At 38.0% G+C, this 13245-nt stretch overlaps 1 protein-coding gene and 1 pseudogene across 2 annotated transcripts; one reads left to right on the forward strand and one right to left on the reverse strand.

The window, feature by feature from the left end:
* The first annotated feature begins 1028 nt into the window (after positions 1 to 1028).
* LOC141438425 (solute carrier organic anion transporter family member 4A1-like) lies at positions 1029 to 5656 on the forward strand (annotated as a pseudogene).
* A 3948-nt stretch (positions 5657 to 9604) lies between these two features.
* LOC141437681 (vacuolar protein-sorting-associated protein 25-like) lies at positions 9605 to 13123 on the reverse strand. 2 transcript variants are annotated; one of them, XM_074101133.1, is made up of 3 exons: positions 12977 to 13123; positions 10794 to 11158; positions 9605 to 9809 (listed from the first exon to the last, which is right to left on the reverse strand). In XM_074101133.1, the coding sequence occupies exons 1-3, from the start codon at positions 13024 to 13026 to the stop codon at positions 9697 to 9699; spliced, it is 528 nt and encodes a 175-aa protein (XP_073957234.1). In that variant the 5' UTR covers positions 13027 to 13123; the 3' UTR covers positions 9605 to 9696. The 2 variants fall into 2 exon arrangements, with proteins under 2 accessions (XP_073957234.1, XP_073957233.1); XM_074101132.1 differs by lacking the exons at positions 9605 to 9809; positions 12977 to 13123 and adding exons at positions 11677 to 12011; positions 12754 to 12970 and having other exon boundaries at positions 11033 to 11158.
* Between the last annotated feature and the right edge of the window lie 122 nt (positions 13124 to 13245).

The raw sequence follows: 13245 nt of genomic DNA on the forward strand, positions 1-13245 counted from the left end.
TCAGTACCTACTTAGCTATTTTAACTCCTCTCTGTCTGTGGTATTGTAGCTGTCAAACGGATGGACTGATTTCGATGCGGTTTTTTACATGATAGTGAGTTTTCTTGTGGTGATTTTTAGGTATGTTTAATTAAAATCGGTTCAGCCGTTTTTGAAACATCGAATTTCGAAATACCGATGACTTTTCTCATTCATTTTTAAATTTATTTTTTCATTTAATTGGCTTAGCTATGCATTCGTAATTTTTAGACTGGGCACAGTAAAGAAGGGATTTATTGTAGATTGTACAACAAGAGCATAAAACGAGCCGGATAGACACGTCGAGGGAAAATGGGTTTATGGTCGAATTTTACACTGCTTTTCACTTCGACTGAGAGGAAATTAAATAGCAACAGTGGAAACAATTGTTCGATTACTATAGGTACCTTTTGTTTTTCATGTTGCTATATGCATAATTATAAATTTTTAGTTTTATTGATTGATTTGATTGATTTTTAGTTTGACATAAAATAAAAATCGTTAAAAAAATATATAAGTAGAAACTTTTTTGTGTGTGGTGTACCCGATACCTGTGGTGCCTTGGTCTTAGACGAAGATTTTACTTTATGCATAAAAAGGTAAATTTATGTCACCTAGGTCCAGCATAAATACCAACTTTACGTGAATGAGAAGTGAAAAATAAGTTTTTGTTAAAAATATTATTTTTAATGCACGCTTTTTTGCTGACTGTACTTTTTGTCGATTTTACTTCCATTCTCACCCAAACTATGTCGTAAGTTGATGCCATTACCCGTTGAAGAGTTCCGTCCTGCGGAGACGATCCAGGCCGGACTACCGGGATGTCACTACCAGATTATTGTATTGTCACGCAATTTACATAAGTATGCCGAATTTCAACCCAATCCGACTGCTGGAAATTGGTCAAATTTACTTGCAAGATTTGACAAGCAGACAGACAATGAATTACCTAGTAAATGTTTATTTCTTTTATAACTATTAGTTTCAACAATAAGTAACTTCTTCATCAGATGGTGTTCTCTTCTAGATTGGGCATAACACCGGTCAGCTCGGGTGTGGATCGGAGCCTGGTGGGTCGGGTTCCTTTTGTCAGCGCTCCTCTGCCTCATCGTGGCTTTCCCACTGCTGGCGTTCCCGTACGAGCTACCAGGTAACACGCATGTACCAACTGCTTTAGTCCATGCCATTTAAATCCTGCTGGGTACCTGCCTCCAACCAGAATGAAAGCACTCGGGCTATAGTCTCCATGCGGGCCCAGCATGGTGTTCCGCAGGTCTGTAGGTTCGTCAAGATATTCTTTCACTGCAATTTCGTCCATGAATCCCGTAAAACGAATTTCTTACTCCAGTTTCTATTGTGCAAAGAAACTTCAAGCCAACTATGCTACTTTATCTGTATGTAATTGGTTATCCTACCGAAAACTGGCATACTATCGACCAAGACGTTCATCTAAATAGATCATCAAAAATGATGGAGCAACCTTTTCGCAAAGAATTGAACTCTTTGTGTGTATAAGCCGCTCCAAAAATTAACAATCAACCAACCTGTAAGTATCACGTATAAAAAATCTTCTTCCAGGTGCCGAAGAAATACGCGCCTCGAAAGTATCCGAAGCTCACGACACAGCCTCAAAGTCCGCTGCCTTCAGCTCGCTGCGGGAACTGCCCCGGGCGGCAACAGCCTTGCTGCGAAACCCGACCTTCCTGTTTCTGAACTTAGCTGGCGCCAGTGAGGGCATGCTGATATCTGGTTTCGCGGCGTTCCTGCCCAAGCTGATTGAGAACCAGTTCGCTGTGAACGCTTCTGAAGCGGCTATGCTGTTGGGTAAGGTCTAGCTTTTTCGCGTTAAAGTTCATGAGTTTCACTCAACACATCCCCGACTTAAATGACCATAATAGTATACAGGTCAGATCGGAAATTTTTTGTAAGTATAGAAATTCTTGCCACGGACCTATCTCCACCAAGCATCGTTTTTATTCATCACCACCGAATTCATAACCAAGAGTTAGGTACATTCTGGTACATATATCAGCCGTCGACGCCACCCCTAACAACTGGCTGTTGTAGGTCCTGTACCTATTGCTAAATTGCTCCGACGGTTTCATCAAATGTGGTGGTGGTGTAGCTGCAATAGCAGAGGACTTGGTAACGAGTAAACTGAAGAAGTAAGCTATAACATGGTGTTTGAATGGGGTCCATATCGGCTCGCATAGGTACTTTTTGAAAGTCCGAATGAAATGTTTGTCAGAATGACCGGTTGTCATAACTCCTTTTTTTCTCTCTGAAATTGTTATAAACCTAACCTTTTATTGTAAACCTAACCTATAGTTTACTATAGGATGACCATTTAAACATTTCAGAAAAACCTTAGTTTCAGTGGAAAAAAATATGACAAACGATGATTCTGACAAAAATTACCTACGGTATGACTAGCGAAGTGTATGCGAACTTTGGCGCTCCCGTTAGAATGGTGTCGGGACATAAAAAAAAGTTTATTCTGTAAGTAGCCCGTTACTTTAGGGTCGACCGGACACTTTTTCCATGGACACCTGTATCTTTTTAAGCAAATAAATATTGTATGTTGATGATGTTTCAGGTGTGATCACAGTCCCGGCCGGTGGCGGCGGCACGTTCCTCGGCGGCTGGCTGGTCAAGCGGTGGCAGCTCGCCTGCGCCGGCATCATCAAGCTGTGCGTGGCCGCCACGGTGGTGGCCGCCGCATTCACCTTCAGCTTCGTGCTCACGTGTGACGACTATCCATTCGCTGGGGTCACTGTGGCGTACAACTCGCCTACTGTGCCTGGGTAAGTTTGCATTTCTGGTTGAAATAACTATTGGTTATGCGTGTGTTTAAAATTTCCACATTTTTCATATGTGAGCTTAAAAAAATCGGCCGTATGGTTTAGGTATTTTCTCGATCATAAATTTCGGATCTGATGGGGATGACGGAGGTATTTCAGCTATGTGCTGGCTGTATGTTATGATTATGATAATGATGATGATGAAATTTCGGATCAAGAAATACCTACTGTAAACTGTGGGAGGGAAAGACTTCTTGTAACCTTCTATGCTCGAGCCCAGAATCAGGCGAACCAACTAGTCAGTATTACACACAAATGTTGCCACAGTTACACCAGTGCTGTAATATCGATGTTGGAAAAAACTCAATACGAAATAATAATAAAGGAAATCTTTTACTTATTTGAAAGATTTCAAAAAAAATTTTGAAAATCGGGAAGGACGCCATCCGTTATGTTGTTTTATTGACATTTCATATGTCATTCGACTTCTGCCATCGGCTTGCTTGGAACTATTTCCGATATTGTGAAATTTTCTTTACGTTATTATTTGTTGTTATCCTTTTTGTCGTTTCCAGGCCTAAAGCTATGAAAATAAAGTTGACAAACATTCACACAATGTCTACACAATGTAATATCGACAAACTTGTATCGACATATTCCTATGCCTATTTTTTTTTTGCTATTACTGGTAACATTTCAGTTGTCAATCTAGTTCGCCTAACTTTGGACTCAAGTATAACATTAATTCATTATTCAGGTCGGACCGTCTAGCAGCATCATGCAACGCGGCGTGCGGCTGCGCGGGCGCCCCGTTCGCGCCGGTGTGCGGCGCCGACGGCGTGGTGTACTACTCGGCGTGCCACGCCGGCTGCGGCGCGCGCGCGCTGCACGGCGCCGCGCAACTCTATAGCGACTGCGCGTGCGTCGCCAACCGTACCGAATACAGCTTGCCCGGTAAGTCGCAGCGGGTGCGGTTTGTGTACATCACCGGAGGAGTGTTGGCCGTGTAATTCTAATCGGGTTTATTACTGACAATATTTTTGACTTCTATGTATACCTACTACGAATATGTGTTACTCGGCTAAATATTGGCTACGAAACGGTACGTTTTACAACTAATACGACGCCAACCACCTACCACCAGCCACCTAGTTTTGTTTTCTAAGCTAAAAATGGAAAGAACCCAAAATCGCATCCTGTGGTACTCTAAGGTTCAGCACACCAATCTTCACTACGCAAAAGACTGTAACTCTATTCACATTCACGTTTTGAGTTCTCTGACTAAGATAGGACATAACAAAGTTTGGTATTACAGCTGATAGGCCGTAGGGTTCAATTTTGTGAACAGGCCTCTCATGCTCCAGCAAATCAAAAGCTTTAGACAGATCGATATCTATATTGCAAAAGATGTTTGGTGTCATCTTCGTAATATCGTTAACTCTTTCCCTTAGGTTCAAACGAGACAGTCTCATACTCAGCAATCAACAGTATCTGCTCGTCATCCTGTCCCTATCTTTGGCTCTTCGTGTTTCTTTCCTTCTGCGTGATGCTGTTCACATTTATTGCCACTATGCCAGCTCTCTCCGCGACGCTCAGGTTAGTTATTACCTACATTGCAAGTTGTAGTACTTGTGTAAGATTTTTTTAGTTTAGAGTATTACAATCTTGCTTGTTTGTATTTAAATAGATGTGATAGCGATTTGGTAAAGATAGCTTGAAGTATATAAAGCACCTCTCTAAGATTACCTGAGCATTTCATTTTATCTGGATACATTGATGAATTATTTAGTCAGTGATAAACTATAGACTGATATTCATCACCTTTGACAAAAAACATTCTCCTTGAAATATCCCTTACAATAGACGGCAACAGATTGTCGGCAGATGATATAAAGACACTGTAGCCAGCACGAATTTCTACAAAGACCCAAGACGATGACGATGATACATGTCGCATTTTCTTCCAGATGCGTGCGTGAAGACCAGCGCTCGTTCGCGCTCGGCATCCAATGGATCAAAGTCCGTCTCCTGGGCACGATCCCGGCGCCGCTGCTGTTTGGCTTCCTCATCGACCTCTCATGCTCGCTGTGGGGGAAAACTTGCGACCACACCGGAGCTTGCTTGCTCTACGACAACGTCAATATGAGCAGGTGAAAATTTGAGGGCATTCTCCTAAGATATCGTGATCTTTGTAATGGTGACAATGAAGACCATATACTGAAAGGTCCTCACAGTGTAGAAAGTTCTGCAACTTTGTACGCCAAAATATTGTTGCTTTTTACTGGCTTTCAGGTCTGAAAGTTACTTGATTGCCAATTGCCAGGAACAGAAGAAGTTTAATTTTATACATGGTCAGCCTAAAGAAACACAGATAAACTGTTCTGTAAATATGAGTTTTCCTACAATACCAGATTTTTGGTCTTTTCACACGACTGCCCAATATTTCAAAACTAAAAATTATCTACCTTTTTCTTTCAGGTACATGCTTGCTTTGGCGTTGCTAGGCAAGCTCTGTTCTCTTCTTTTCTTTTTCTTGGCCTGGTGGTTCTACCGCCCGCCTGGCGGCAAAACGAATGCCGTGGTACCATCAGTAGACTTAGTAGTATGCGCGGAAAAAACTAACGGGGTTGCCAATGGCATAAATGGCAACACTGCCAACGGTGACAGGGTTGCCAATGGCTACTGCAACGCGGCGCTAGAGTGCAGTGAGCATTTGTAAGTGTTGCCAGTCGGAATAAATATTAAATAGGTATATATAATATAAGCATTATTTGTGTGAGTTTAATAGTTCGGTTGTAAAAAACAAAGAAGTGTCAGAGACTGCTCGCGGAGTTACAGATCTTCTTTGTATGTAGAGGTGTCTTCAAATTATTCCAGAATATTTATGTGTTTATATTCTTCATCAAAAATTTGGATTCAATCAAAGTGTATTCACACTTGGCTCGATGGGAATATCAGAGTGTTTTGACCTCTCGGTTCCTTTATAGGTACTAATACTCTTTGCCTCTCGGTTTGACGTCATTTCATTACCATCCCACTCTTAGCACAACGGAAGGACAATTTGCAAGAATTTTAATTGCGCTGGATTTAGCATCGGCATTGTCTTTAGTTTTTATGAAAAGTTAACCCTGAGCATCATGTCTTAAACCTTGTTGAACTTTTTTTTTTTTTTATTCGACTGGATGGCAAACGAGCAAGTGAATCTCCTGATGGTAAGAGATCACCACCGCCCATAAACATCTACAACACCAGGGGTTTTGCAGATGCGTTGCCAACCTAGAGGGCTGAGATGGGATACCTCAAGTGCCAGTAATTTCACCGGCTGTCTTACTCTCCACGCCGAAACACAACAGTGCAAGCACTGCTGCTTCACGGCAGGATTAGCGAGCAAGATGGTGGTAGCAATCCGGGCGGACCTTGCACAAGGTCCTAGCACCTGCAAAATGAATGGTAATGGAATTAAGAATAAAAATTAAATGTTTACCCGGGTACACATTAAACATTGGTCAATGTAGATGTAGAAGCATTTATAAATCACGTTTAAAATTCTAAAAGTAATTACAGGTGTTCATTATCATTACATAATTATTTTACATTCCGGAAATATTTGAAGACACCTTTATTTTTACATTTTGACAGCTGTTATTCAGTTATAACTTGCCTTCTAAAATATGATGTGGCTCTGGCAGCTGCCATGCTATATATCTGAGTTGTAGTAGGTCTCAGCGTGAGAATTAAGGACAGATACGAATAATTGAGTGCTGTAAACGTAGATGGCTTCTGTTCTCGTGCTGTGATCTATTTCAATTTAGTTTTGGAGGTATACTACTACGTATACCAAAGATTTAAGTCAAGATTTATGAGATCAGTCAATTTTTTAGATAAAACAGATAAAAGTATCTGATTTACTTCATTTTGAGTTTTTTGCACAAGATGGCCGCTTGTCTATACCTTTTGGTTTGACAGTTACAACTGTTACAAGCTTTATGGGTAAGTAACTAAATGTTGTCAGATTAGACTAGCTATAATCCTATCCTGTAATTGTTAGGATTATAAATAAAGAAAAATAATTCCAAACCAAACAATAATTATATCCCGTTGTAATTGTAAAGTATCTGTGATGTCGTAGTATTTAATTATAATTTATTTATATATAACCCCGTTTTGTAATAAAGTAATTAACAACTATAGGCATAAGGTTTTAATAGTTTGGCGGTTGATTTTATATGGTTAATATTATCCAATATTTGATAATAACTTTAGTATATATATGAACTAGAAAGTACAATTTGTATCGGCACAATTTATAATATATTTGATTAGATTTTTATATATTTATTTAGTCACTTATTTACTAAGGTTTGTTGATTTATATGATGGCTGCCACGAAATAAAAACATATACAGTCTACCAGATATTATAACAGAGAATATGAACACCACAACTTTCACGTTAAATGCTTAAAGCTATTTATATAAAATGTTATTATATAACAATAACATCATGTTATTATAAAATGTTGGTGTTCCCCTTTATTCCAATTTCTACCCTTTTAGAGCTACTATAATGAAAGTTTTTCATTCAAAAAACGTCAAAAACTGTTTTAAACACCATGGACAAATTGCCAGCGCCTCTGGCGCCGTTATTCTGCAACAAACTTTAGCTAGTCGTGTGTTTATGTTTCTGGCAGCCATTCAATAGTTATTACGGTAAATGTACATTTTGGTTGAAGACTGATCCCTTATTAGCATTAATGTGTATGTAATATAATAAGTTCAGTTAAGGTTGGTATTAGTTTGTAAAAGCAAGCTTACTCGGGCGAATATTCGAGCGTTTTGTTAACCGACTTCAAAAAAAGGAGGAGGTTATCAATTTGGTCGTACTTTTTTTGTGAAACGTCATTAGTACCCACGTTTATGAGCATATCGGAAGTTGATATGGAGAATCAGAAAAGTTAGCTACCTGTCCATGCCCCCCCCCCTGGCGACGCCCTTGGGCATTACCTCCTAACATCTGTCACGCCACGCCACGCCCGATCCATCATAGACTACAGTTTGAAGTTCCCCTTGTAATGTGATATTGTGACGTTGATTTTAACCACAGATTAGAGAAAACAAGAGGAAGTGACAAATTTGACAATTCAAGTAGCATCCGATAGTTCTGTAGCCATGTATTCTGTTGTGCTGCCGTAGAGTTCATTTTACAATACAATAATTTAGAGACATCTATCAGGAGTTTAATTTTTTTATGCAGAGCTTTCTGCTATTCCACGCTAGGTGGCAGCATCCTGTACATTCAACTCTTTAACCTTTATCATAAAGTTCTAATAATGCTACCAGTTCAGAAGTATTACTTATCGAATAGAACAGAAGCTACAAGCAATAAGTAATCGCCAAGATTTCAAAGCGTAAATGAATGCACAAAGAAACTGTTTACTGTACAAATCATTTAAAAACCTCAAAATCGATAATTTTTCAGAGTGAACTTTACGAACATTATTTCAAGGTTCAGTTTTGGTGATGTATTGATTTGAAATACATTTTTTCAAAGCAGTGACCATTTCCTCTCGTTTTGTCTATTCCGTGCTTTCAACTGTTGCGATTGGTCGATTCTGCGTATTCTATCCGCTGTGCTTCTACGGAAGCACGCCCTAAAAGCGGAAGTATACCTACTACTAAAACGCGTCGCCACTCCACGTCGTGCGACCCATGTTTCTATCTGTAACTGACCATCCATACTAATATTATAAATGCGAAAGTGTGTGTTTGTATGTTTGTCCGTCTTTCACGTCGACGGATCGACGTGATTTTTGGCATAGAGATAGTTTATGGCCCCGAGAGTGACATAGGCTACTTTTTATCCCGTAAAAATGCACAGTTCCCGAGGGAACAGCGCGCGATAACCGAATTCCACGCGGGCGAAGCCGCGGGCAAAAGCTACTAAATAATATGCGACTGATGAGTACTGACACGCGTTGGATGGCGTGTGCAAGCATGGAGTGGCGTCCGGTTTTATTTAATAGTATGTGCATCTTAATTCGCGCTAAGATACCTGCACCCAGCTGTGGGACGATATAGGCTCAAAATAACATATTAACAGTTAACCTTTTTGATACATTCCACTGTTTTAGAATTTACAAGTTAAAATGTTTTGTACCATATCGGTAGTCTTGTTTGTAAGGTTATTTCGAAATTGTACAATTTTACACTGTAATATTAATGAGTTGAAATAAATTATTTCCAATAAACGTGTTCTTTTTATAACTGTTAACTTTGTATTTCTCTTTGACAAAAAGTTTCTTTTTATTGAACAATATTTTTTTAAAAATGAATAACTTTATCTTGTAAAAGCAGTAATAATTAATAAATGACTAATCGGAATTATTTAAACTTTTTTTTTAAAGTTTTTTACTTTACATGTGTATTTAGTTGGTTTGGGTTAAATGTTGCAAGTCGAATTTTACTTGTGCCTTTTTTAATGACAGTACCTTTTGATTACACTGAGTTAGAAGTTTGATTTTTTTCACTGCTCCAAGAAAGGGCAGACATGGATGTTTCATATTAATACAAATAAACCTGCTACCTTTACGCCTTCCTGCCAAAAAGGGTTTTGATTTAACAGATGGACGTACAAATAAAGTAATTTACAAGGATTCCATTTTTGCCAACTGAGTTATATGAACAGAACCAATTTTTTTTTTAATAGCCCTTTGCACCTACCCAATGTGTAAACTATTAAACTGTTTGCAATATTGTCATTTTCTTATCATGAAATAAAAAGCAATATAATAAAATATCAGGCAATATACTCCAACATCACAAAATGTCAACTTAACAAATGCATTGAAAAATATACTTATAAATAACACTAAACACTGTTAGAAAAACTTAACTCCTTGGTTGTCGTCAAACTCCATCAGTTCGCATTTGCCTTTAGCTTCCAGTGACTTCAGAGCCTTTATTAGAATCGTCATATCGAGGCCGTGAAATTCTGTAAAAACAAATAATGCTTAAGTAAAAGCAGATATTAAACTCCTCCAACCCTCTCCTAAACTCCAAGGGGTTAGTGACATGCATACAGGTTTTTTAGCCAGTGAAAGTCCAATACGGTCTGGATGTTCCCTTCCAAGCAGTTCCTAATAGATTTTTCTACTGCATGCCCCCATGTAAGTACCCAAAAGCAAGGACCTAGTGTCTTTGGCCTTTGTGACTCAATAAAAAAAAATACAGAATCAAAATTAAAAAGGTCAAGGCATTGCAGCTGTCAAGAACTGCCAGGCAAAATTAGTCATAGCTGAATATTTGTTGGAATCTGCACTAAACCATAGGATCAAACTTCACAGTCCCAAAATCCTCTCCACTGAATGTTATTATTACTACTCCAAAATGGTAGGTATGTGAAGCAATTGAAATAAAGAAATATAGGTATATTTTTTACCGAAAATACAAACTGAGATATGGATGCACAGAAAAAACAGAAAAAGAGACCAGCACTGGGAATCGAACCCAGGTCCTCAGCAATACGTGCTGCGTGCTATAACCCCTACACCACTGCTGGACAGGAATCTAGACAAGAATTTTTCCTATGCATACATATCTCAGGTTGCGTATTTCTACTTTGCTACTTAAGCAGCAGCACTAGCGACATCTATGTGGCGTCGACAGACGTCACACTCTTTCGGAACCAACCGCTCACCCAGACAAGAGATGTCGCTACTAAGCAATCAAATTATGATTGGTTTTTTGGAGTCTTTTTGTATTTTTTTATTTCAACTCCAAATTTGTTACTTTTACGGGTATTGGGGGTTGTACGGATAACAAATTTGGAGTTGAAATAAAAAATACAAAAAGACTCCAAAAAACCAATCGTATATTTTTTATCCAGGATAATGGATATGATATAAGTCAAGATGGATCTTCTGATATTGTGTTATGAATTATGCATATGCATGTCATTCGTAATAACAAAACTCACCTTCATCAACAGTATTCTCTCCCTCTCGCAACTCAAAAAGCGTGCAAACAGAATTATTCATGCCATTATTACTGGCCCAGGTATACACCATATTGCCCCATTCGTCCAGCGAGTGCCAATACACTTCCCACACATTCTTGCTCTTATCTAGGGGAGCCGCTTGTCCCACCTTAGCCATATACTCTAGTATAACAAGAATAGACTCCTGGGATAATTTTCTATTGATTGCTTGGTTGTTGAACAGAGGTGTGTTCTGTGACTCTCTTATGTCTATGGTGGATTGTTTGGTGGTTTTAAGGTATTCTGCTATTAGCTGCTGCCATGCTTCGAGTTGCTTAGAGCGGGTTTCCGAGTGTGGCTGGATCCTGAAAATTGAGGTTGATAAGCAATGTTAGTTTGGTGGACTGACGACATCACAAGAGTTGCGATTGGTGGATGAAAGTGGCGAGTTGTCGTTCATTGTGGCGCTCAAAGGGGGAGGCCTTTGTTCAGCAGGTCTTCAGGCTGATGATGAAGCAGAAAAAAAGCAAAAGTTTCTATAAATTTGCTATAGTCAGGACCATGCACGCTCCACATTTTATGTATGAAGATATAATTTATTATTTTTCAGTTGCTTACTCACGGAATGAAGTTACTTTTTGACTACTTTTTATCTAGCTGGGCACAGAAAATTAAATTTGTCACAAACTATTATAACAGAAATTCAAGATGTAATTTATAGGAATTCCTACTGGATTTATGTGAAATCCCAGAAGAACACTTTAAATTTTAATACACTTGGTTGATACGCCAAAATTCTAATGTACATATATATTTTAATTCATCACAAACAGGCCATTGACTTAAAATTAAAATTCAGTTTTCATTTATTATTGATACTTACACAATCTTTTTTCCAAGCTAAATGTTTCTCATATAGCTCAATCAGTTTTCTCTCTGTTTCTTTTCTTTTGGGCAAAGTTTTTGGCAGTTTTGGTTCTAAATCTGTCACAGAGAGTCTGAAAGCAACTTTATGCTTATCTACTTTGATATATTCTAGATCTTCATTGTCATTATCAAACTGATTTGTAAAGGTGATCATAATTGAACAGTCTTTGGCAATAGCAGATATCAAAGCTAAATGTACAGCATCAGTCTTTTCTATGAACTTTTCTCTGTCTGTGTCTATATAAAGATTTGTCTCAGAGTCCACTTGTTCCAAAATTGATGACACATAGTCTGTAGAATCAAGATTAAGCGTTGCTATTGGAATGTCTTTTAATTCCTCTGATAGTTTTTGGGTTTGTAATATTTTGAATAACAGGGTTTGTTTGTTAAGATTTGAAGTATTATCACATCTACTAGGTTTTTTGATAATCGTGGCAGTTTTTAAATGATAACTTTGCTTACATCCAACAGATAATAATGTTTCTATTACAAAATCAAAGAATTCATTGGTTGACATAAATATATGCATGTTCATTATGACTTCAGTCAACTGGTTTTTATTCCTTTCACAGAACATGATCTTTCCATTTGTCGAACAATTTGAAATTGTTCTGTGGATTTTCTGACAAGTGAAACAATGCTGTTTTCATTCTATTCCGGTCACCAGAAAATAAATCGAGCGGGCAATATTTGCTAGTGTCAGAAATTTGTTGCTCATGTAATTTTAAGTATTGTTTCAGACAATAATAGCATTTCCCATATTTCCTAAAAACATAAGCCATAAAGCCTTCTTTTGGCTTAATTTCTACACAGTAGTTAGCCGCTTTAGGTTTCAAAATGGTTAAGTTTCTTGTTTTGATAGCATAACAACTTATTTTTGACTTTATTAATCTCTCTTTGGGACGAAATTTAGCCAAATCTCGGGTCAACTCTAGTAATTCATGAGCAGGTATTTCTAATACCTCAAATTGAGCGTAATTTGTATTTGATATCAATGGCATCATAACGAAATTAACAAAATCAGCTGACTTACGAATGTTATTTAGTTGCACACTTTTACCATCTTCTTTGATCAGACGGAGTACGTAGTTGGAATCTTCGTCTTCTTCTTCGATTCCAATAACAATATGAACATTCCCCTCATTAATATACCTCCAAGTTTTCCTCAAAACGGACATTGTTTGTGTAATGTGTAAACTAGACCGAATACTCTTGCGATAACACAGTAACAGTTAACAAATATCATTCTTACTTACGTAAAAAAGGGAGGGAAGCTGTACTGCCAAGGCCAAGATATCTCTGCCATTTGCACTAACTAATTTAATATGGTCTGTTGATAAGAATATTAATGTTTTTCATAAAATTATGTTATGATACTCATAAATATCACTAATTCCATCTAAACTTGACAACTGAAAGTGACATCACACATCAGTGACGCTGTTTAAGCTACAGTAAAATATTCTCATAAGCGTTTTTATGAAACGTTGCAACACACTAAAAGCACTTAAATCTGGTATCTGGT

Source organism: Choristoneura fumiferana, chromosome 18 (assembly GCF_025370935.1).
Source record: "Choristoneura fumiferana chromosome 18, NRCan_CFum_1, whole genome shotgun sequence".
Lineage (NCBI taxonomy): Eukaryota > Metazoa > Arthropoda > Insecta > Lepidoptera > Tortricidae > Choristoneura > Choristoneura fumiferana.